Consider the following 24,290-nt stretch of genomic DNA (forward strand, 5'->3'; position numbering starts at 1 on the left):
GTTTCCCCATTTCGGAAAAAAACGCTCTTAGGCTTAGGGGTCGATTTTAGCGCTCCAGGCCGATGGATTAAACATTATGGCCAAGCGCCTTTTTACTTCCTTGTCTCTCCTTCATTGCCCTCCGGCTGCCCCTCGGATAGGCGCTGCGTCGATGGAGGTTCTTTCGTTCCGGGCCACGGCCCGTCACAAAGCCAGCCTCCGGCATTTTTCGTCTAAATCATGGAGACCATATCACAAGGACAATAACTCCGAAAATAACAGAGGAGGATTTGGCTCAAGGCTCGGTTTCGCTCTGCGCAATACCAAAGTCGAATGGTATCCCATCCCCGTCGGACTCGGAATCGGTTTGCTAGGGTTGCTATCTTTCTACAAAACACAACGTGCGGAACGGGATCGGCTGGCTCGCGATGCAGCCGGCGATGAATGGGAAGAGGGAAAACGGCCACCTCCTCGTCCGAGGATCAGCCTCTCAGGCCCATGGCACGTACAGATCATGTCCACTCTCCCCCTGAAGGCCATGTCGCGTCTATGGGGTCGGTTCAACGAAATCGAACTTCCTTACTACCTCCGCGTTCCTGGATTCAAGCTCTATTCTTGGGCCTTTGGCGTCAACCTTGAGGAGGTTGCTGAGCCCGACCTACACACCTACCCGAATCTGGCGGCATTCTTCTACCGTAAGTTGAAGCCTGGCGTTCGGCCATTGGACCCCGACCCTCGTGCTCTTCTGGCTCCCTCCGACGGCCGAATCTTACAATTTGGAATGATTGAGCGGGGCGAGGTTGAGCAAGTCAAGGGAATGACATACAGTCTGGACGCTCTACTAGGATCAGCTACGCCTGCGCACGCTGACCACACCAATCGGCTCACGGACCAGGGCCGGAAAGAAACCCAAAAGGATGTTGAGAACATGGCTGCGCATGAAGAGTTTGCGCGCATGAATGGGATCTCCTACACTCTCCCGAGCCTTCTCTCGGGAGAAACTGATGCTCCCAAACGACGTGGTTCATTGGATGCTTCAACGGTATCCAAGTCAACCTCGGAAATCCAGGTGCAAGAGGACCTGGCCCGTGGCGATGGGACACCCTGGTACGCGCCCAAAACCGCAGCCAACCATGCCCTGTTCTACGTTGTGATCTACCTAGCACCCGGTGACTACCACCGTTTCCACTCTCCCGCTCCCTGGGTGGTCGAGAGCCGCCGCCACTTTGCTGGCGAGTTATACTCGGTTTCACCATATTTGCAGAAGCATCTACCCGGACTATTCACCCTCAACGAGCGAGTTGCACTCCTTGGCCGATGGCGGTGGGGTTTCTTCAGTTACACACCAGTCGGAGCCACCAATGTAGGCTCCATTAAAATCAACTTTGACTCGGAATTGCGCACGAACAGCCTGTTGACTGATACCGCTGCGGACATGGCAGCGGCCTTGGCTTCTAAGCGAGGTGAGCAATATCCTGGCTTTGTGGAGGCGACTTATCGCCACGCCAGCCGAACGCTTAATGGACATCCCCTGCAACGTGGAGAAGAGATGGGCGGGTTCCAACTTGGCAGCTCAATTGTACTTGTGTTCGAGGCCCCACTTGGAACTCGCAAGTCTATTGATGCCGGCTGGCCTGAAGATGCCCCAAGTGATGGGTGGACTTGGAGTATTGAGAAGGGCCAGCGCATCAAGGTAGGCGAGAAATTGGGCTTCGTTGGTGAGACGTAAAATGCATGTTGCACAGCCCCGGTGCCCAGCCGACAGCGATAGCTTATTGTGGTCTTGGCCTACAACATACGTGTTTTGTAGGTCTGTTTTCTTGTACTATACCAGTCCTTTTTCTCGATTGTCAGGGGTCTTGAGCATTTAGTTTTTAATCACGGTATTTTTTTTTTTTTCCTTTTTCCTTTTTTCCTTTTTCCTTTCTTTTTGATCTATCAACTGAAGGAAATGTACTATCAACATCGACATTTCCTAATTGGGATCAGCACAGGCCAGGTCTTGGCGTGATGCTATCGCCTCCCAAATGCCGTCATCGCTGATTGCCCCTTCAGCTCCTCCAAGTTGGACAAGATGTTACTATCTAGGTAGGGTCATGTAGGTACAAGTCAGAAGTAGTAGAGATTGACATTTAAAATCACCCATCTCATATATCACAAGTGAATGCAGGTCAAATGCAGTGAAAATAGTCAAAACCTTCAGCCAATGTCCACCAAACAGCTATCAACGTGGGCGAGACTGCCCAGATGCCAAGCTTCCATACTCTAAATCAAGGATTCTCTCCTTTTAAACTTCTTCTCGTGTTTCTCCCCCCATCTATCCTTCTCTTGATGGCCATCTTTAATTCACCCCGATCATTTCAAAATGTCAACGCTATTGCCCAGGCCCCAATGGGCGTCAACAGCTTCTTCATAAGCGCCCATGAAAGTCATCCCCCATTTTTACAATTAGTGCTGCTCGTCTTCTCAGCTGTACTGGAAGTTGTCTGCGTCAGCCTCCCTGGTTATATTGCTGCCCGTCAGGGCATGTTTGATGCCGATGCCCAAAAGCTGGTGGCAAACCTCAATGTGACTCTGTTCACCCCTTGCCTCAGTATGGATTGCTCTCGTGGGATATTTCTATAACATAGCTGATTTTGTTCGACAGTTTTTACCAAATTGGGCTCGCAACTAACCGCCGAGAAGCTGACGGACCTGGCTATCATCCCGGTTATTTTTATTGTCCAAACATTCGTCTCATACATCTGTTCCTTCGTTGTCGCAAAATGTTGCCGCTTCAAGAAGCGGCAATCGAATTTTGTGGCCGCCATGGCGGTATGTGATGCGCCATGCCATTTGGGAGAGTTGAATATCTAATTCTAACGACACTCTCTATAGGTCTTTGGCAATTCAAACTCTCTTCCGATCTCTCTGGTCATGTCGCTCTCACAGACCCTCAAAGGCCTCCACTGGGATCGGCTCCCAAACGACAACGATGACGAAGTCGCCGCACGTGGCATTCTATACCTGCTCATCTTCCAGCAGCTAGGTCAGCTCGTGCGCTGGAGTTGGGGATACCACGTTCTCTTAGCGCCTAAGGACCGATACATCGAGGAGGTGGAGCGCGAAGAGAGTGGCCAATCAGTCATCGAGCAAGGTCAGGCACGGTACAGCGACAATCCGGACCAGACAGATCCGGACGAACCGCTAGTTCGCACACGCAGCTCTGACGATCTACTCCATGCCCACGCAACACACACCGACCACCGGTTCCCATCCGGCGACCAAACACCCGTGTCAACGCGAACGTATTCATACTCGAAGCTGTCCTCCGCCCACTCAGACGACGACTCAGACAATGCACCGTCAGCGATTGGACCACCACCCGCCGGGCCATTCCTCCCCCGTCAAAGCTCCCAAGGCGACATCCTTCAGTTCCCTGATGTCGAAACCACCGCGCGCGAAGCCGAGGAAGCCGAGAAAACGTGTTTCCAGCGCTGCAAAGCATCTCTGCGCAGGTCGCGAGACCGTCTGAGCCAGTGGCGAGAGAAGAAAACTAACGCCCTTCACGCGCGTCTTTCACCAAAGGTCCAAAAGGGTCTAGCATCAGCCTCGCTCGGACTGCGCCGCTTCCTCCATGGCTTATGGGACTTCATGAACCCGCCGCTGTGGGCAATGCTAGTATCAATCGTCGTTGCTTCCGTCCCAACGCTCCAGCGTCTCTTCTTCCACGAGGGCACCTTCGTTCGCAACTCAGTTACCCGCGCAATCGAGCAGAATGGACAGGTCGCCGTGCCGCTGATCCTGGTCGTGCTCGGCGCGAACCTTGCACGCAATACCATCCCCGAAGAGGCGCTAGCGGACGTGGAACATCCGCGCGACGAACGCAAGCTTATCATTGCTTCACTTGTTGCGCGCATGCTTCTCCCGACTCTTATCATGGCGCCGATTTTGGCGCTTATGGCCAAGTTCGTGCCGATTAGTATCCTCGATGATCCGATTTTTATTATTGTCTGCTTCCTGCTTACGGGTGCGCCGTCAGCATTGCAGTTGGCGCAGATCTGTCAGATCAATAATGTTTATGTTGGTGCTATGTCGAAACTCTTGTTCCAGAGTTATGTTGTCTGGTAAGTCGTTATTCGTCATATTTACAGAGAAAGGACACTAGTCGTCGATCTCATGCATCGATCATTGCTAACCTGGCTTCTTCTTCCTTCCAGGATCCTCCCCTCAACCCTTGTGCTTGTCATGTGCGCTATGGAGGTCGTCGAGTGGGCCGCCTCTTCGTAGACTCTTTGCTTTGCCGAAGCTTGTCTTTCTCTTGTAGTGCTTCTTTTTTCCGGGGTTTCTATATTCGCTCTCTTTGGACATTCTTGTAACTACCCGTTCCTTTTTCTCTTTTTGGGGATTGGCGTACCTAAGACATTATTCCTTGTACACAGACTGTACTTTTCTCGGCCTATGGACCTATCGTGATGTCTATCTGTATGAAATTGTATATCATTATTTGCTATAGGGGTTTTTGGGGTGGGCAACCTACTTGATGAGGGCCTGTATAACAAAATGAACAATCCACAACATCTGACTGCATCTACACCTTAACTTCTACACAGCTGCATGAGAACCCACCCTGCATCAACACTTCCCCCCACCAAAGGAACCCGAGTCCATCAACACCCCATCAAAATGGCAAAATCAACATCAGACATCTTCATGAGCATAAAACCAGAGCACATGCAAAACATAGCCTCAGGGTCCAAAAACCACGAATACCGCGGCTATCTCCTTCCGTCAAGCATCAAGCACATCTGGTTCTACACCACAAGCCCTATCCAACGAATCGAATACATGGCTCGTATTTCTTCGGGTAAAATCCCAGGACAAGTTCCCGACGACGGCGGTATTGGCAATGCGGAGTTCAATGCCGGGTTGAAAGAATCCAAGTACGGATACGAGATTCTCGCGCTGTGGAGGTTGAAGATGCCCGTTAGCTTGAAGGAGGCCCTTGCTGAGGGATTCTTGAAGGGCGCGCCACAGAAGTATTGTTGGGTTTCGTTGGATTTCTTGGGGAGGTTTCCGTTGGATGGGCAGGATTTGTTGTTTTCAAGGACGGATGGTGTGCAGTTTATGGAGGAAGATCAGTGTGATAGACTGGATTTGGCGGGTTAAGAGTACTTTCGTTCTTTTGATTTCCACGACTAGAACACATTTACGCTTAACAACTGCTGCATACTGTTCCTTTCGCAACAGCTCAAGCTTGTCTGGACCCGACATCATCTACCGCTGCTAGTGCGCCATATCGTATTTTTCTGTACCTTTCTTATGACCTTGGATATCTCAACTCTTACAATATCCAAAATTTCTATAGTATCAATTTCTACTATTAATCTCTATCAATTTCTATTTCTGTAGCCAACACGAATACTAGTTCTATGTTCTGCTGGCAAAACACGGCTATACACTGCTGTACATCATCAGATAGGTAGGCTATTTCCCGATTGGGCCCCAACAGAGTCTTCGAGCATTCCGTATCCCACGAAGCGTCCAACTAGGTCCTTCGATGTACGACAGTAGACCATGCCGTAGCTCTTAGCGCAGAAGCAGAAACTCATGGACATTGGCTCCATTCCGAGTGGCACTCAGACTGCAGGCAATAGGAATGTGTGCATGTTACATACCAGTAGTCCATGATAATGGCCATTTCATTACATCTTACAATTCAGAGATGTAGTGGCACTGTTGTGTCTAGGGCTGGGATTGGTCCGATACCCGTCGACCGGTTTCATGGGGCTTTCTTAGAAAACTGACTGTGATAGATAGACATGACCTGCCACAGGGATTCTACAGCATAAATCCTAGGTTCTCTCTCTGGTCATCTTGCACACGGGCGTACCTGCAATTTCACGTTAGCAGAGTCAACATCGAACAGATGCTCCATCAACCTTACTCCAAGAAAAGTCGAAACATGTAAACGTCTATATCATCATTTCTGATCGTCCTGGCCGCCCAAGACTGGCCCTCTTCGCCGATCGACCGAGCAATCTGCTGACCCGCAGGGTCTTCCTCGAAAAACCGTATCAACTCAGGAATCTCATTCCCGTCTTTGTTGATCGGTACGTAGTGGACCCATGGGACCAAGACGTCCTGATGCCACTCCCGGAAGAAGGTCAACTTGAATGGAACACTCTTGCTGCGCATGAAGGCGTAAAACCTCCCACTGTAGGCATGACCATCCATATCTAAAAGATACCGGTATTTCCAGGCCTCGCTCGCAGGATCTGGTTCCGCGATATCGTCGAAGAACACTTCCTCTTCATCGCAGTCCTCGTCGCAGTCCACGATCTCTATGAAGTGGGTATTGAAATATCCCTCGATCTGGGATCGATTTGCAATTTGGACGTCCCAGCCTTCACCCGCGATACAGCTTGAATCGCTTTTTGGCTGCATTAGATACTGGGGCGATTGTGGATGGGTCAGGTTTCCGATGATGCGCTGGCGTTGCAGGTTGCGCCAGGTGCCGTTCCGACTATGTCCTCCGGTAGTCTTCCCGCGCCAGTACAGCTGGTGTATCTTGTTCTCCCATTCGACTGAGGTTTCTGGATCGAAATCCGATATACCTTCGTAATAATACGGTGAGGGAACTGCGATGTCCTGGAATGAAGACGGACGGGACATAGAAAACATCGGAACCAGCTCGTTTGTCACCTTGAAAGAGTTTGGGTGATCAAAAACCCCCAGCCGATGTCGCAGTGATGGGTTGTTGCACATATCACTAGCGGCAGTCTGGTTGGACACAAAGCCCAGAGGACCCACTGCATAAGCGCTTGAGTTGTCTGGCGCGTTACTATCCAGCGCCCTGGCAGGTGTGTCTAGTGGGCATGAAAGCCGTGAGTAGAGCCAGGTCTCTTGGCGCTCGATGTTGTTGAATCTGGTCGTGAAGACCGGCACTGGTGGGATAGGGTCATCCATATCACCTGGCGAGAATGCGTTCAACAATGACGAGTTACCATCGAGCCGAGCGTGAGCTGCATAGCCTTCAGTGATTAGCTTATGCAGCTCCTCGTGTGGAACTACCACTCGCGGTTCGTCGTGTACGTTGAATTCCATATTCATGTCCGGTAACCATTGGGAGAACTTGTCAAGAATCTTCATTGTTGCATCTCTCTGGAATCCGCCTTGGCCATTGCCCAAATGGATAGCTCTGCCGTCGCGAATCGCAATGCCCATAACGTGGTTATCATACCCAAGGTCCTCTCTCACACGCGAACGAATCGTGCTAGGTGTAAGCCCCCAGAAAGGCAGCAAAGTGTGATATATCGTATCAAATTCATCAATCAGGAGTGTGTTTCGCGACGTCGCAAACGCATACCATTCATCGAAGTGCGGAGGTGGTGGCATCTTATATCGTCGTCGATATTCCGCCACTGCCTCGTCCAATGACTTCGACTGGTGCCCCAATGTCTCATTAAAAACCCATTCAGCATCATAGGCAAGCCGAGCGACTGGATGTTGACAAGCACGCTCGTCGATGAATGGATGCGAGCAAATATACCACAAGGCCAACATAGCTGCTATCGCCAGCCCAGAAATAGTAAAAGTTCTCTTTGAATTTTGCGAGTAATAATACTGAGACTTATGTCGAGCTCCTTGAAGGAGCTGGTATTGCTGTTCCCTCCATGTCCCCGAACGAATGGCCTCAGCCATAGTCACAACGCCGAGTTGCAGGGACTGCACCCAAGACCGAACACAACGAACCAGCTGCATCTTGAGGCAGTACTATAACTAGTTGTATGCACAGTATCGTCCCAATTAGAAATGCATGAAAAAAGTTCAAGGGCAAATTGCCGCCGCAAAGCGCGAAAACGCGAACGTGGGGCATCGGGGGCCGGCCTGTGGGCCAGGGATGGGGCATCCTACGGAGCAAAAGTACTGAAACCGCTGGGACATTGCACCTCAATAGAAATTTTCGTGTCATCGGTCGATGGTTGATGGATTTTTCCAAGGATTAGAGCCCTGGGGACACCAAATGACAATGTGGCCCGAGATCACCTCAGTCACCTCAGGGCTGCCCTGGACTATCAAGCGAAAAGTCGCCATTTGAGGCTCTGGGGATTGTCAATATAGTCCCAAATTCGACTGACTTCAACACGAGACCTCCTTCTCTTCGGGATTGTCTTTTGGAGTACGGAATACTCCGGAGCTGATCAGCTGTTTTCCCATAGGCTGTGAGCCATCTCCTATTGCCCCTGAGGATCGTCGCTCATCTCGGAGAATCTCCGCTTCGGGCTAAGCGTTGGGTTGGCAAAACACCAAATTTCGAATATTGCCAACATCCATGTTCACGTACTCGAGAGCTTCGGAAGTGGGTCACAAATGTGTCTAATCCTGAGAAATCCAGGATACATCGCAAGACTCGTCGCTCCATAAGAGTCAGTATGTATAACCCAAAAAATTCATCCAGAACTGATGAGAAACTAGGGTCTGAGTGAAAGTGACAATGGGTTGGCTAGTCGCAAGGCCAGAGATGGTCGAGAGATGGTCGATAGATCTCAAAAGGCAGGACATGATTCTCCGCTGTCAGCGTGCGCATTCAATCCCGCCGGGTCGCCCTGCACATCAATCAACATGGCCATACCCGTCGCCGAATGCCAGAGCATATGGCAATGGAAAAGCCAAACACCGGGGTTATCCGCCCGGAAACGGAGAACAGCATAGCCGCGACTTGGGATCTGGACTGTGTCACGTAAAGCAGCCCGGGATGTGTCGTACAGACCGGTATTATAACCAGTGCTGGGGTTATTGACGTCATCTGTGTGATTTCTCAACGCATCTGACTCAGGTCCTAGGTGTGGTGGGATTTTGTCAACGAAAGGATTGTAGGAGCCCCAGCCAAATTCGGCTTGGTGGACTGCGAGTACGAAGAAGTGGTGGCCATGCTGGAGTGGATATTGATTAGTGGACTGTCGCCAATGGGTAGGAAGAGAGGAGTCTTTGTACCAGGTGGAAGGGGTGGGATCCTTCATCTAGATTGTTGATTACCAGGTCTATCCATACGGGCTCCGGCCCCGTGGTTATTGCGAATTGGTTCGCGTCCCATTTCGCCCGTGGTATAGAGGTCAATGGAACGGGCGGATCTTGCTGGGGCTTCCAGGTAGTCTGGTTGAAGTAACCGAATGGTTTGTTGGAGTGTCGTGCCATCTTTTGGATCTTTGTGTAGACCACATGTGTTTGCTGCGCGATGGGAGGGATGGAACGGAGAATAGACGGCGCAGAAGGTGCTTCTCCGATGTTGAGATAGTTCGCCTTGAGCGGAGGTCCGTCGACGGCATCAGAACGGTAGTTGATGGCGAAGGTTTGATCAGGCGTCAACGCTGGGTTGGCGTACTTGAAGGAACTGGTGAGACGTTAGCAACCACCCGATCACTGATGTGGTGCTCGGCAAACTTGTTCATACTCTTGATCGAACTGAATCCTCATGTGTGACTGCTTCTCAGAGGTCTGCAATAATGGCCGAAGAATGAAATCCATGCGTTGCCCCGGTAAAAGTACACCGATGGAATTTACATTCCTTTCTTTGGAGCGTGCCACATCGACACTATCCACCTGAAGCAGGTCCAGGAGATGGTTATCGAAAACGAGACTTATCCCGGCTAGAGCTCTGTCAATTGGTTAGCTAATAACTGCTTTGGCTTCGATAAGCCCTAGGACATACCCAGTGTTGACCACGCGGATTCGATATGACGCATGAGGATCGAGGTTGATAAATGAATTATTCACTTGCTGATCAATGCAATCCACCGGCCTAGCAGGCACCGCCATCATGCAGTCGAAATGCCCTACCCCATTGATGAGCATGGAATCGGGAACAGGCTGATACCAGTGTCAGATAGCTTTACAGAGATTGGAGACAGACTTCGAAACTCACCTCATTTCCAAAGTTCCCTGGGTCCATATACCATTCAAGAACATCACCCGCGGTCCGATGGTACCAGTCCCCGACGAGAAGCAAAAGTTCTCTGTCATAGGTGTATCGGGGGAGATTATCGCGCCTCCGGGGCATTAAGCTGGAAGCGGTCGATTTAGAAGCTGGTGCATGGACGACTAGCCCACCATAGAGGCCATCAGCCCGCGAGACCCCCGAATGGGCATGGTACCAGAAAGTTCCACTCTGATCGGATGGGATCGTCAAATTGTAAACAAAATGTCCTCCGGAAGTGATGGGACATTGTGAAATCCCCACTGCACCATCCATGGCATCTATGTAAGTTAGTCCCGATGCTTTTAATCGAAGATCGACAACGGCAGATGCTTACTAGTCACATGTAGGCCGTGCCAATGGAGAGCAATTGGTTCATCCGGCAAGGCACTGGTAACATTGATGATCAAGGTGTCACCAGGGCGGGCCTCCACCGTGGGTCCAGGGAAAAGGCCTAGTTCGATACCCTCCGGTCAGTTCGACGAACGATACCAGTCAGTCCCTTCTACTGACCATTGATGAGATAGACCCGCTTCAATACGCCGTCTGGTCTGCGAAATTCCGAGGTCACACGCCAGTCCAAATACTGAGTCGCGGGCGCCCGGTACACATGGTCCTCTGGGTGAAGTTCTCTCCGCGGTCGAGCAATGATGGCCTCATCCTCTTGAATATTTTGATGATGGCGCCCGGGTAAAATCAAGGGCCCGAAAAAGATGGATGACTGGAGCAAATACATCAATCCGATCAACAGGCATGCAGCCAATGAACAGCCCGCGATCGGCCATGGCCGCCCTGACAGCCCCGGCATTGGTCGAGGGGCCAATAGCTCCGAGATAGGGGCGGTTTTCCGATCTCGACTGTACTGCCTCTGCATGGTTTGGCAACGAACAGGAGTATAGCCCATTCAATTTTGGAAATATCAGATAAGTACGGAGTAAAGAAGGTCAAGTACCAAGTGAGTGCTGGAGGAGAGGACACTCGGCGCTATGACCTCATGCCTTGCTGCCAAAGGGATCAACGTGATGCGTCCTTACAGAAAGACATGCAACACACGTGCTCCTCCTGGTCAATCAGAGCGAAGATAGAATAATTAATGGTTCCAAGGTTGAATTAAAATACCCAAGCGCAACTCTCCCGCACATTACTGAGTGGAGAGAGGACATGGGCTAACCTTGGAAAGTACCTGTGGCACCTTGGGCTAAGCCCAAAGTATACAAGATCGTTCTTGCCGAAAGTCTGTTCTTGTTTAGCGTGGGTCCAACCATGGAACCGAAGTTCACGTGGAGACACCTGCATATCAGATTGGATCAACAATGCACCACCTTCTCTCCTACTATAACTGAGGTCGACTTATACAGGCTTGCACTATTTTCCATTATGCATGATCGGCGCCATGCATCACCAAGAATGTCACCCTATCCCTGTGTTTACACCCCATATTTCGATTCGTCCTTTCCTTGGTCTAGTGCTCCCATGAAGAAATAACGTCTGCAAACCTCGGGATGTAACGAAGCCTCAAAGCTTGTGAGGGGTCCGTAAGTAGGTACATACACCTACCTACATTAGGCAGGTAGCACTACTCCTCCCTTAGATTTATCCGCTGTCTGCATGCCTCGTTGGGGACACATAAGTAGTGGGCTCTTCTCTGAGTCGAATTCTTTCCCCTCATTCATTCCTTTGCAATAAGTGAATTATGGCTCTCAATTTGCTATTGTGTATCGCTATTGCGATATCTCTAGGAACGAGGCTCGTTTCTGGTGGCTCTTTAAGTGACATTGAGCATGTCGTCATCTTCATGCAGGAGAATCGCTCGTGGGACACGGTACGTTTTGCCTGTGCTATGAACCGTTTAAACCGTGCTCACCAAATCGCAGTATTTTGGGACTATGCCTGGAGTCCGCGGCTTCAACGATCCCAATGTACAGGTCAACTCCGACGGAAACTCGGTCTGGCACCAGTAAGTGCCGGGCACCGGAGCTCTAAGAGAAGAAATCGGTTCTAATATCCCGTGTCAGACTAGTCGAGCCGGCCCAGTCAAACAAGACCAAGACCTTGTTACCCTGGTATCTTGGATATCAAGGTGGCGACTGGCATGATGCGATTCAGTGCATGGTCGCAGGGAGCAACGGCTACGAGGAGAACCAGCAATCCCTAAACAACGGGTTGAACAACCATTGGGTGACTAGAAACACACCCTGGAGCTGGGGCTACTTGAAACGGCAGGATATTCCCGTTCAATTTGCTATTGCTGAAGGTTGGACATCTGGAGACATGTATCAGGTGCGCTGCCAGAGTCGATTCTAAGAAGAAGAGCTGGGGACTGATCTGCAAACAGGAAAGTCAAATCACTGCCACCAATCCCAATCGAGTTACTTTGGTCAGCGGCTCTATCAATGTCCCTGGTAGTCCTCAGGACAAGGACCAGGGAGGCGTGTATATTGACAACAATGAAGTACCAGGTATGTATCGTCAACTATATCTTCTGTCCATCTTCGTATCCCCTAAACCACCATGGTCTAGCTGCTCCATGATCTGACCAACATTGTACAGGTTGTGATGACCACGGTATTAACTGTTACCCACTCAAGTGGAAGACTGTCTATGACTTTTACGAAGAGGCAGGAGTCTCTTGGCAGCTTTTCCAAGATACCAACAACTTCGACGATAACCCTCTGGCTTGGTTCCAGCAGTTTCAAACCGCCTCTAAAAATAGCCCTCTGGCCAAAAAGGGTATGTCGTTTGTTGGTCTTGATTCCTTCTATCAGGCTGCCGCCAACGGCACATTGCCCGAGGTCAGTTTCATTGTTGGTCCGTCCGAGCTTTCTGAGCATCCGCCATACATGCCAAAGGATGGAGCCTGGCTCCAGAAAAAGATCGTCGATGCCGTCACCAGTAGCCCTAAGTATAACTCGACGCTTCTGATGATCAGCTTTGATGAGACTGGTGGCTTTGGCGACCATGTCACCCCCTTCCACTCCCCTAAGAACACCCCGGGAGAGTGGATGCAGGACCCCCTGGGTATGTTCTCGGATATCTTTGTGGGGCCCGGTTTCCGAGTACCGTTCTATATGATCTCTGCCTGGACCCGAGGAAACCGCGTATTCACTGAGCGGGCAGATCATAACTCTCAGATTCTCTTCGTTGAGGAATGGCTGACAGCACGGGGATACAAGAATATCACAACCGATCAGATGGTTTCATGGAGACGGAAGCACATGTCTAATCTAGTCAACGCGCTTGATTTGGACCATCCGGACTACTCTCTCCCGGATCTTCCGGATGCCGGGACCCTGGATACCAACGAAAAGGGCGAGTATACCGGTACATCTAACTGCCAGGCTCGTCACAAGCAGACACGTCCGGATGTACCATACGGAGAACAGAGCAACGTAACGGATGTCAATACGCTGTGGTTTGAAGAGGGTTTCAAAGAGGTGGTCGGCTACCTCACCGAGGGCCGATACCTAGTCTTTGAGAAAAATGGAGCAGCCATCACAAATCCGGCCAGGGGCAACAGCCTTGTAACCAGCGACACAAGCCATCAGCACAACAATAAATCCCAGCGTTGGGTAATTCACTACAACGACGACGAGGAAAGCCATACATTTACGATCTCCAGCGCACTGGATGGACGATGGATTGGTCCCGATGGTGCTTTGCTTCCCAAAAGCCAGAGTGCAAATGCAGCTCAAGTGCATTTCACCTTCTTAGGTGGTGGCCTTGGCTATACCCTGCAGTTTGTGGGGAAAGAAGGGTACATTGATATTGACAAGCACGGAGACTTGAATGCTGAAGGCACTAAACCTACCAGTGGCTACAAGGTCTTCAGCGTCTCCTTCCGGGATTAGATGATTAGAGGTTGATGTGATGACGTTACGGAATCCTGCATGGTTACCTAAATATCCCGAGGCTGGTGCCTGAGAACCAAGTACCCATAATATCTTAGCAACAAGGCTTGGGTCTTATCATCAGCCCGGAGCCTGAATCCAAACACAATATACATATGCTCCAATTTATTTGTGCTGTCGTACTTGGTAAAGATATGGTAGTGACCTGGCTATTTATAAATAAGATAGTACCCCTCTTCAACCAAGTTCTAAATCGAGCCCAAGACATCTATGCACGAATAACCGTAAATGGACCAGCAGCGTTGAACAAGCTAGGCATCTGCATAATATTGATTAGCCCCTGGAATCAAAGAAAAGCCAAGATAAACACAGCCCGAAAGCACATAGTCCCACCCCAAGAAAAAAGCAAAATCGAAAAAAGGAAGACACATACCTGCGGCGCCGTTGAGAGAGAAGTTCCAACCCTCAGATACCAAAGCGAGCCATCCTTGACTTGAGGCAAGTCCTTCGGGATAGTAATGTCCACGCCACCCGCCTTCTCCTTAATACCATCCGTGATCTTGATAGACTGGTCGAAGGAAATGGCGTCCAACTTGCGCACAGGGCTATTATACAGCCACACGCTGTAGTCGTCGCCAGGGTACTGGGTCAATGGGTCTGGGCAGCGTCCCGTGGGCTTCCGGTCGAAGTTGACACGCACGGTTTGGCCAGCGGAGACGGTTGAGTTGTCGGGGATGCCTTGGTAGACGTTTACGCAGGCGTAGTCGCGCTTACCCCAAGCTAAATCATTCAAGAGAAGGAACTGTCAGTTTGGAATTTTGCAGACGTGTATAGAATCACATACGCAGGTTCTTGTCGAACAAGGCAGTGCTAGTTCCCACCAGGGAAGCGACGATTGCTGCGGTGAACTTCATCTTGGAATTTTTGGTGGTTCAATGATAGGTAAGAGGAAGAATTGCGGATGAAATATATTCAACGATAATGGGAGAACCAGGGCCTTATATGCAAAATAGGAGCATACTATGTCTTTGTCTGCAATATTGTGCCACCGACGACACAATGACCCCCTAATTATAACTTTGGGCTCTGAAACCTGGTTTATGGGATCCGAGTGATCATGTTTCACTCGGTCTCTCCACATGGACTTGGATTAAAACCCCGACTGCTTGGCGTCATTGGCGTGAGGAGTGATCGGCATAGCCGATCTCCGTCCGGGGACGCGAGCTACGGAATTTGTGTATATTGTACCTAGTCCTCCGTATACATAGTGGCGTACCTAGGTATATTTCTATGCTCAGCTAAGCCTCTCTTTATATATATAGTATTGCCTCTTGCTTTAGTTGCCTAATGGAGGGCCGTTTCATTCTTCTGCGGATTTTGGTCAGGAGACATCTATCTATAGATCTCCATATTTTTAGTTGCTCCGCATAACTTATTATTGGGCTTGCCTATCCACCCTCTATAGTGCTAGTATTTGGTTGTCTCAGGGGAAAATGCCTCGACAATAATGGCCATGTCGATACACAGTCATCTGATAGCCCTGGCTAGTTATTAATTTGCCTTTTCAGCCAATTCATCTATTTTTCGGTTTGTTCTTTCTGTCTCTTCGCTGTTCGAATTCTCTAGACCAGTTCACCTGACATCTGGGCAGAAGCACTTGGCTGCATGAAATGTCTCATAATACGTCCAGCCATCAACCCTCACCGAACTTTGGTTGTCCAAGAGCTCGTTCTTGTAAACTCATGTACTGTGTTGCAATGAGATTTTATTGTTATATTGCATTGCAACCAATATAAATGCTGCCCAGCTGAATTTTATGTTCTTGCTATTTTCACTCGCATCCTCATTCCATCCACTGGCTTAGAAGTAATCTCCAGTGTCTGAACTATGTTAGTAAACGCATCTTACTTCCGGCCCTGCAGGTAGCCCTGTCGGGTACTTACATTGTACAGCTCTGACTGGACTTCGTATTGTCCGTTTTCCTTCTCAATCGGCGCACCTGATTCATCCCGCTTGGTCGCCCCAAGTCCTACCTTCTCCCAGTTATATCGCCGTGTCGCACATGCCAGAATCACAAGTGCTTCGATATTCGCCAGCTCTTGTCCAATGCAGTTGCGTGGTCCACGCTCGAAGGGCCGCCAAGCACTCCCAGGTATGGTGGAGCCAGTTTCCAACCAGCGCTCGGGAATAAACTGGTCGCTCTTGTCACCATACACGGCTTGGTCACGCTGTATTATACTTTGGCAGTTGTAGAGCATGATTCCGTCCAGACACACATCTTGACCATCTGGTAGTCGAACGCTCAAGCCAGTGTTTTCGGCGGAGAATCGGGCTGTCGCAGCTGGTGGATACAGACGAAGAATCTCCTTAACAACGGCAGAAGTGTAGATCATTCTTTGGAGAACACTCTCTCCATGTTCTAAGATTTGTTCTCGGATGTGGGTTGGGTGCGAGGTAGGACCAAATATATCTTCCAGTTCCATGCAAACACGGCGCAAGACGTGCGGGGTCCGAGCTAGTTCGTAGAATGTCCATTGTAGCAAGATGCTTGTTGTATCGTGGCCAGCAAATAGGAAAGTCTTAAGTTGATCGCAAATCCGGTCTAGCACTTCGGGCGTTAACTCCTGCGTTTCGGCCAGACTTAGAGCAAGCACGCTGCGAGACGAATTTTGTGAAGTCGACCGCTCCTCGAACTTTTCCTTGATACACTCTTTGATATGCGCACTAAGTTGACGAGAAATTAACTTTCTCTGGAGCGGAAGTATAACTTTCCATCCACTGTAGCCGGAACGCCAAGTTGAGGCGAGTTTGCGGAAGAGTCGAACGATTGCACTTTGCTTCTCTTCTCCCAGTTGAGCATCCAGATCAATATCCATGGTGACCGCGCCGATAATGTCGAATGTCAAATTCGTACATAGTTCATCCAGTGGAAACTCCTCGCCAGTGCTGGCGTAATGATCAAGCTTCGTCAAGAAAAGTTGTGTCTTATCTAGAATGCATGGCATCAGGCTGATGAGATGCTTATGCGCAAATCCCGGATTCAACTGTTTGCGAAGGCCTTTCCACTCTTCTCTCTAGACTTCAGTTAGTATAGCCTATATGCACCTCAATCGACCCTTCAGCCTACCTCTGCAAGAACAATCGAGAGTGGACCCATCAGATCCCTATACCAGTGCGATGTGAATGACTTGGGGGGACTGAACGGAAACAGCTTCGAAATTTTGGATATTTGCTCTGCAACATTATGGTCGCCGATCACGCACATGGGATGGCTCACGGGTCGCAAATCGACGATGAATAGTGCCGGCTTGCCGAGATAATTGTGCATAGCTTTGAAGATTTCATCTACCAACCACTGTCAGTTTTATATTCCAAGGTGAATTGTGGATCACCCGACCAATGTGTATATTTGGCCGATTTGCCTTCACGAGTTTGTCGATTGTGGACAAATGACCCCATAGTAGCGATGGTGGAAGCTGGGGCAACCAGGCATATTGTTCTGTTCGGTAATATACGAGCTTTTTCCAAATATAGAAAAGAAGAAGTGGAATGATCGTAGCAACCAGAGTCCAGGCCATGATATGACCAGTTATAATCGTGGTAATTGTAAAGTCTTGCGGTACCTGCAGGTCAACCCCCGACACTAGGATCGGGTTTTAGTTTGAGCGAGCTACCACCTCGCTTAAATTGGGATAGAGCATTTAGCATTTGGGATAACAAAAGCACTACGAAGATTACTAGCTACGGTCGGGACGTCGAAATAACCTTTCCTACAAGACCACAACAGGCGTATAGTGTATGCCAATCCCGCGATCTTCAAAGAAGTTCATGTATGAAGGACTACGAAGTCCTCTCTCACTGTTCTATTGGATTATTGTTGGACGGACGGCAACGTTCGATTATGTCCAGAAAAGCCTCCAAGATAATGGAAATACTGCTATGATTTATTCGATACCTGTTCTCATACCTAGGTAGGTATATGTATGCTATATATACATATGTAGTTATAGATCAAATTAGGAATATTTGAATACCGTAGACCGCTTGATACGGTAATTTACCAAGCTTCCCCTCATCCCCCTTCCACCTCCAACCTGACCTCTTCTCTGTGTCAACACATATATACTGATGCTCATAACAGGAGTCTGAGACTCTGAAAATGCCGAATTTTCCAGCATCCACATGTTATATTATGTACTCCGTACTGGATAACATGCTCCAATGTTCCCACTAGACCGGAGCCGAGACCAAAGAAAAGCTTCCTTTGGCGTCAGCTCATCTCCCACATGCGACAAATTGAAAGCCATGAGCGCCATGTACCTATATTATCGACCGATATCGCCCAGGCGGTTCCCTAACATTGCGATGTTTCCTCTTTCTGCAACTGGTTCCGGTACCGAATGCCATGGCCACATACCCCCATGCAACGGCATCAAGTACGATCTTGAGTGCGAGGGACTTCCCAGATATTCCCAGATATTCTGAAACCTTAGGATGATTCTTCATGGGATCCCACTGGAACATTGAAGCGTGGCCATAAGTAAAACCCAGGAACCAGGAACGTTGTCTGCCCGATTAGCCAGGCACCAAAAACAGTCACCTGAGCGATAAGCATCCAATTTTTTCGCCACTTTTTTCTTCGAACATGTTCCCCCACCATCAGAGACTAGATCGCCCAGGACTTTCTTTTCAGTGTCCTTGGTGCTCTACGCTTACTCTGAAGGTTCTTCTCACACGGAAACTTCCCCGGATTTCGTCATTTTGAATCTGTGGGTAGCATTCCAGGGACCAATCCTGACTAACTTGACCGCTGGGACGTTTCCGTTCGCTTGTCCACCCGTGTGGTTTTAAGGGGTCCAATTATTTCCCCCCACCTCGGTCTCCCCCTTTTTTGTCTTAAAGAATCATCGACTGGGCACTTTTTGGCTAGAAACAGCTTTCGCAACTGGTCGCGTGCTCAAAGAGATAAGCCCTTGAGCCTCCGTGTCTTGGCTTACCCGTGGAGCACAAACCATTCAAAATCCACAGGTAGGCTCCCATCTCATTTTCCCAGCACGTTCCTTGTGCGGACCCTCGTGTAGATAAGGAATCCATGTATCGCTGTGTGTTCTTCCTCCATATAAGTACACGTTGTCCCCTTGTAATTCCGTGGGGCAACTCGACTCGCCCCAGCAGCACCCCACTCGAGTCCTTTCTTAATCCCAACCATACTAATTCCCAACAGATTCATCTACTACGGCAACAGACTTGGATATCAACTCTTTGACCAAGGCCTTGCACGCAAGTGGAACCGTTGCCGGCTTCCCGCCAGACGGAACTCATCTGAAACAGTACCGGGCTCACATGTCCCCCAAAGCCCATTACGCAACCATCATTCACAATGCCTTCTCTGGAAGATCACTCGAGTTCCAAGCCTCGCGAGGACCAAGAGCAATCCATCAGACCCGAGGAAGATCCCCAACAGGGCCTTCTCTTTCACCAAGTATACGAATGGCTTCACCATGAGAAAACCAGACGACAGAATCGTAAAGCACGCAAAGCTGAAGCAACCTCCCATGCAACAAACGGAAACGAGTCAAATGAAGAAGATGGCGTTTTAGAAAGACCCAGCTCGAACACTTCGAACACCTCGGAGAGCACCTTCTCCCTGGATAAACTGGAAAAAATCCTCCTCCAATATGCGACTACCCGGCCTAGAAGTGCAATGGGCTTGCCCCACAAGCAACCTGTCAAACGGCAATCTCGACATCGTCTTAAAGGCCTGCGAAGAGGCTCGGCTTCCGAGTCTGAACTCACAGATGTCGATGGGGCCCCGCCAAGCGTGGAAGCTTTCCTTGACAATACAAAGACGCTTGCCTACACCGGGGGCGCTGCAGTAGAAGAGAACCCCGACTCCAGTGCGAGTGTGAAACAAGCAAAGGATGCAGAGGCTTGGGTGGTTTTCAAGTCCGAGATTGTGCGCCTTGCGCACACCCTCCAGCTGAAGGGCTGGCGCAGGGTTACGGCGGAGTTGGCAGGAGATATTGAAGTGGTCCGACTCAGCGGTGCTCTCACAAATGCCGTGTATGTAGTTGGACCGCCGAAAAACATGCCTCCTTCAAAGAGCGATAGCAACAGTCTGGTTTCAAGAAAGCCCCCGCCGTAAGCAACGAATTGCCCTCCCCAATTTGGAGACGTATCTAACTGGATTTACAGGAAGCTTCTCTTGCGTATCTACGGTCCTCAAGTTGATCATTTGATCGATCGAGAGAATGAGTTGCAAATTCTTCGTCGCCTCGGAAAGAAGAATATTGGCCCACGCATTCTCGGAACTTTCATGAATGGCCGGTTTGAAGAGTACTTTGAAGCTCGCCCACTCACTCCCCAGGAGCTGCGGATGCCTGAAACGGCTAGGCAAGTTGCGAAGCGCATGAGAGAATTGCACGATGGCGTTGAACTCCTCGAAGAAGAACGTGAAGGAGGACCTATGATCTTCAAGAATTGGGATAAATGGGTGGACCGTTGCGAGCAAGTGACAACCTGGTTGGACAAAGAAATCCAATCCCCTCAAAATGAAGCTAAAGCTGCATTGGAGCCATGGCGTCGCCGCGGCTATGTCTGCGGCGTAACGTGGGACGTGTTCCGCAAAGCCGTGGAAAACTACCGGCGTTGGCTGGTTGCCACCTCTGGTGGAACTACCGAAATCAAGCGACAGCTAGTGTTTGCGCACAACGATGTAAGTTTTCAATCTCCTGACCTTTCCTCAATATGTTATTGACTTGTCGTTGTCTAGACTCAATATGGCAATCTACTTCGCATGGAGCCGGCCACAGAGTCACCGCTTCTTCTGCCTGCAAATGAACACAAGCAGCTGATCGTTATCGACTTTGAGTACTCTTCTGCCAATACACGGGGGCTCGAGTTCGCCAACCACTTTGTAAGTCAACTAGCCCAATCACCAATCGCCAATCCAAATGGATGTTAACTGGAACAGACCGAGTGGTGTTACAACTACCACGACGAAGAGCGCTCATGGGCTTGCAACAACCGCAACTACCCCACGTCAGAGCAGCAGTACCAATTCGTATCAACCTACCTTACCCACCGGCCTCACAGCACCGGCGGACCTATTTCACCCCTGTCCTCGCCGACCATTCACGCTCGCGCTCCTGTTGCGGTTGCACCATTGGACTTGGACGAGGGGTCTGATAGACCCAGTTCTCGGCTTTCGCAAAACGAGCAATCTAAAGAGAGTGAACTTGACGCTGAGGTACGATTCCTCATGCAGCAGACCCGGATGTGGCGGGCAATGAACTCCGCGCAATGGGTAGCTTGGGGTATCGTCCAGGCCAAGGTGCCTGGAATGGAAGAAGGTATTGCTGAGATGCTTGCTGCTCGCAACGGGCCAAGCGAAAACGGCAATGGCGACGACACTAAGACGCCGCCTGTGGACGCAGAGATCGAAGAAGATGAAGGGGACTTTGACTACCTGGCTTACGCGCAGGACCGGGTCATGTTCTTCTGGGGTGATCTGCTGTCACTGAATCTGATCAAACCAGAGGAACTGCCTGCGCCTCTATTGGAGCACGTCAAGTCGCGGCTTGTCGCATACTAAAAATTGAAGGAGAATCAACGATAATCTTCAGGACGGAGACTTGTTCATACACATCGTCACGACTTACAATGTGGACGCCAGTACATAACACTCCGTCAAATCGGTGATTTATCACACCTACATGTATCTACACTATAGCGTTGGGGTTTCAACATCGTCATCGAATACCATATCTTGTTTTATTTGATTTCGATCATCCTAATCATCTCACAAAGGGTATCTGAGAAATGTCATTGTAGAAACATCAGCCGACGTCCAACCTTCTAGCGGCCCATCTCAAGCCTCTTCCTCGTCTCCCTCTTCGCAGCCTCAACCCACTCCCCATAAGCCTTCCCCTCAGGATCCTTCTCCTTAACCCCAACAACCCCCTTCATGATCTCCCCAATGAACCCAACGAAATTACACCGTCTGAGCGTATTCTCCCACTGCCACGCAGCCCTCTTCCTCTCCTCCCTCTCAAGCGTCTCCACATCCCCAATCTCCCTCGCCCTCCCCCTCGGATCCTTCACAACAGCCATAAGATTGAAATGCGTCTCCTCAGGAGGATACCGCGCAATACGCCTCTGCAAAACCTCAATAACCTTCTCAGGAAACTCCCCAGTGCCACACGGCCCATGGCTAATAGGATACGGCTGCAGACCATCAAGCTCGTACAACGTCCCATTGACAGGCGTGTACGCAATGAAATGGTAAACATCCGCACCCTTCTCATCATCCTGCGGCCGCGCCGTCTCATCGGCGAACGGGCTCGCCCGCGCAAAGCTATTATGCGCGGTCCGGATACTTTCCGAGTTCGAGAGCGCTTCGCCGCGCAGTTCCGGCGGGAACCCCGTTGTAAAGTCTTTGAAGGAGCGTAGCTCCTCGCCGAGCTCGATTGCTGGCTGTGGTGCGGGCGGGTTGTCGTGGTTGAGAATTACGGAGAGGATGGCTTGTGTGCCGCAGGCGTTTTGGATTGTCTGCGCGGCGAAGAAGAGGTTGTTGTCTGTGGCGGTTTGGTCGTAGGTTCCGTCCAGCGGGGCTTCGGCGCGTGCGCCGGCTGCTTCGCGTGTCCATTTGAAGAGGAAGATTACGCCGTAGACTGGGCTGTTTTGGAGGGTTGGGGTTAGTTTTGGTTTTGGGTATTTTCTTTGGGGGGTTGGGATGTGGTCGAATTAAGGGTTCCCGGACGTCTTCTTTGCTTACCCTAGTGACCGGATTGTGTCTGCATCTAGGGAGATGAGCTCTTCGAATTGGGTGTCTTTTACTCCGAGTGTCTCGATCAGAGAGGTGAAGAGGCCCTGGGTTGTGTTAGTATGCCGCTTGGATGGATCGTGGGGGTGGTGGTACCTCATCTGACTCGATAGTGCTCCAGCCACCGACATCAGCCATTTTGACTGCGCTGTGATGGATGCTGATGAGGATTGAATGGAAGATGTTGTGTTGTCGACATCGAGGATGCTTTCTTCCCCAAAAGGGAATGCGGTTATGTCATTGTCACGTGAAGCTTGGTTGGTAGCCTCAAGTCACGTGCGCCTCCACTATAAAGTAGATGTTGCTTGAGTCTTTAACATATTGGGGGCAGCACACAAGAAATAACTATAAGACTGCGAGTATATTGAAGCTTAAGGGTCAGGAATGATGATTTTTTCTGTGAGTCCCAAGGTCTCACTCAGAGCAAAGATGCACCCTAGATAGGGAAGACCAGGGAGTATACAACGTTGATGGATATGAGGTCAATAGAAGTGATGAGTTATACTTTCCTCGATTTTAGCGGAGGAGTATATCTCGAGACCTGGCAAATAGACAGAATATCTCGAAAAGGAGTAATAAAAGTAGAACCAGCAGCCACCCTACTGTCCCGGAGAGTTGATGAGCAGAAAGAAAACGAAGTGAACAGCCGAACATCCCCGACATTCAAACCAAAAATAGTCCCAAGTAGATCCAATTGTAGATGCAATCGAAATCTTCCGATTCCAACTACATACAGACTAAGTTGCATTGACCATCTGTTAGTGCAAGGACCAAGAGAGTGCTATCGAAGACGCGGATATTCAAGATATTCAATATTCCCATTCTCCGACAACAGGAGTAGTATTCCCCACAGAATAGTGTAGAAGAGCTCTAAGGTCTGGTATGCAATGGGATAAGCTGAAGAAAAGATAAATATAGAAAAACACGAGGGGGGGACGATCGTTAACTTTAATTTCCGTGTGACGATCTATAACCACAACGGTGATTAATACGATGGGGAGATAATAATAACATTTCAACCACGTACATTCCAACAAAGCCCAAAGCTGAATGAAGGAAAGGTAAAAGGAAAGCATCCCATCTCCCAAAAATAGACAACACTCGGCACATAGGGCTGCAGCCACTGCAAAGCAACGATGTCATACCACATTGTCGATGCATGAAGAAATACGGAGTCCTACCGGAGTAAGAATCGACCTCGGATCCCAAAACACGCTAACCCCTCGACAGTCTTAGAACGCTATACTTCACATCTGATATACGAATTCCCAAATCCTCAGCGGAACCAAATCGGTGCTAGCTCGGGGCTTGCTACCCCATCGGGATGGATCGAGGGAAGCCATGCGGGCGGCCGAATACGAGGTCTGGAGAAATGTGGCCGGTGGGGTACCAATCAGAGGAATGGATCTGTAGTCTAAATTCCCTTAATATGTGTCCCGTGCTTTTTGGTTGCTTCATCTTGTCTATTCTTAGGATGGGGTTCTGTGACGATCGTTCCCGTGGGGGCTGGTACCTGTCGATCGATGTGCGGTGAGGTGCAGGTGCATTCTTCGGTTATGGAGAGTGAAGGGTTGCTATCTTTAGATATGGGGGGTATTACATGGTGAGGTAATGATCTTTTTGTTGGGGGGTTTGAGGTCTGCTTCCGAGATCGTTGGGATGGGTATAATTCTAAGGCTATAGA

General features: G+C 49.8%; 10 protein-coding genes across 10 annotated transcripts; 5 read left to right on the forward strand and 5 right to left on the reverse strand.

Annotated features, from left to right (window-relative positions):
* Window positions 1–76: 76 nt before the first annotated feature.
* N7525_010304 (phosphatidylserine decarboxylase 1) lies at window positions 77–1,708 on the forward strand (the record flags this gene model as incomplete). Its single annotated transcript, XM_002561722.1, has 1 exon — window positions 77–1,708. The coding sequence occupies one exon, from the start codon at window positions 77–79 to the stop codon at window positions 1,706–1,708; it is 1,632 nt and encodes a 543-aa protein (XP_002561768.1).
* Window positions 1,709–2,310: 602 nt separating this feature from the next.
* N7525_010305 (Auxin Efflux Carrier superfamily) lies at window positions 2,311–4,248 on the forward strand (the record flags this gene model as incomplete). Its single annotated transcript, XM_002561721.1, has 4 exons — window positions 2,311–2,572; window positions 2,627–2,793; window positions 2,857–4,085; window positions 4,179–4,248. 4 exons carry the CDS (start codon window positions 2,311–2,313, stop codon window positions 4,246–4,248), a joined length of 1,728 nt encoding a protein of 575 aa, XP_002561767.1.
* Window positions 4,249–4,644: 396 nt separating this feature from the next.
* On the forward strand, window positions 4,645–5,127 carry N7525_010306 (uncharacterized protein; the record flags this gene model as incomplete). The annotated part of the gene is made up of 1 exon (XM_002561720.2): window positions 4,645–5,127. The coding sequence occupies one exon, from the start codon at window positions 4,645–4,647 to the stop codon at window positions 5,125–5,127; it is 483 nt and encodes a 160-aa protein (XP_002561766.2).
* Window positions 5,128–5,799: 672 nt separating this feature from the next.
* On the reverse strand, window positions 5,800–7,722 carry N7525_010307 (uncharacterized protein; the record flags this gene model as incomplete). The annotated part of the gene is made up of 2 exons (XM_002561719.1): window positions 5,800–5,851; window positions 5,906–7,722. 2 exons carry the CDS (start codon window positions 7,720–7,722, stop codon window positions 5,800–5,802), a joined length of 1,869 nt encoding a protein of 622 aa, XP_002561765.1.
* A 785-nt stretch (window positions 7,723–8,507) lies between these two features.
* On the reverse strand, window positions 8,508–10,808 carry N7525_010308 (uncharacterized protein; the record flags this gene model as incomplete). Its single annotated transcript, XM_002561718.2, has 7 exons — window positions 8,508–8,894; window positions 8,956–9,352; window positions 9,413–9,616; window positions 9,671–9,828; window positions 9,884–10,215; window positions 10,272–10,388; window positions 10,448–10,808. The coding sequence occupies 7 exons, from the start codon at window positions 10,806–10,808 to the stop codon at window positions 8,508–8,510; spliced, it is 1,956 nt and encodes a 651-aa protein (XP_002561764.2).
* Window positions 10,809–11,627: 819 nt separating this feature from the next.
* On the forward strand, window positions 11,628–13,782 carry N7525_010309 (nonhemolytic phospholipases C family protein; the record flags this gene model as incomplete). Its single annotated transcript, XM_061215049.1, has 5 exons — window positions 11,628–11,756; window positions 11,809–11,891; window positions 11,950–12,214; window positions 12,270–12,393; window positions 12,485–13,782. The coding sequence occupies 5 exons, from the start codon at window positions 11,628–11,630 to the stop codon at window positions 13,780–13,782; spliced, it is 1,899 nt and encodes a 632-aa protein (XP_061067561.1).
* A 268-nt stretch (window positions 13,783–14,050) lies between these two features.
* Window positions 14,051–14,696, reverse strand: N7525_010310 (uncharacterized protein; the record flags this gene model as incomplete). Its single annotated transcript, XM_002561716.1, has 3 exons — window positions 14,051–14,101; window positions 14,216–14,562; window positions 14,627–14,696. The coding sequence occupies 3 exons, from the start codon at window positions 14,694–14,696 to the stop codon at window positions 14,051–14,053; spliced, it is 468 nt and encodes a 155-aa protein (XP_002561762.1).
* Window positions 14,697–15,686: 990 nt separating this feature from the next.
* N7525_010311 (cytochrome P450) lies at window positions 15,687–17,360 on the reverse strand (the record flags this gene model as incomplete). Its single annotated transcript, XM_002561715.2, has 3 exons — window positions 15,687–16,856; window positions 16,910–17,127; window positions 17,180–17,360. 3 exons carry the CDS (start codon window positions 17,358–17,360, stop codon window positions 15,687–15,689), a joined length of 1,569 nt encoding a protein of 522 aa, XP_002561761.2.
* Window positions 17,361–19,162: 1,802 nt separating this feature from the next.
* On the forward strand, window positions 19,163–21,376 carry N7525_010312 (uncharacterized protein; the record flags this gene model as incomplete). The annotated part of the gene is made up of 4 exons (XM_061215050.1): window positions 19,163–19,923; window positions 19,978–20,497; window positions 20,555–20,698; window positions 20,756–21,376. The coding sequence occupies 4 exons, from the start codon at window positions 19,163–19,165 to the stop codon at window positions 21,374–21,376; spliced, it is 2,046 nt and encodes a 681-aa protein (XP_061067562.1).
* Window positions 21,377–21,639: 263 nt separating this feature from the next.
* On the reverse strand, window positions 21,640–22,752 carry N7525_010313 (putative 26S proteasome-associated ubiquitin C-terminal hydrolase; the record flags this gene model as incomplete). The annotated part of the gene is made up of 3 exons (XM_002561713.2): window positions 22,703–22,752; window positions 22,559–22,653; window positions 21,640–22,459 (listed from the first exon to the last, which is right to left on the reverse strand). Exons 1-3 carry the CDS (start codon window positions 22,742–22,744, stop codon window positions 21,640–21,642), a joined length of 957 nt encoding a protein of 318 aa, XP_002561759.2. The 5' UTR covers window positions 22,745–22,752.
* Window positions 22,753–24,290: the final 1,538 nt, after the last annotated feature.

This window comes from Penicillium rubens (assembly GCF_028828025.1).
Source record: "Penicillium rubens strain IBT 27055 chromosome Unknown utg000004l_segment0_segment0, whole genome shotgun sequence".
NCBI classification, from domain to species: Eukaryota; Fungi; Ascomycota; class Eurotiomycetes; order Eurotiales; family Aspergillaceae; genus Penicillium; species Penicillium rubens.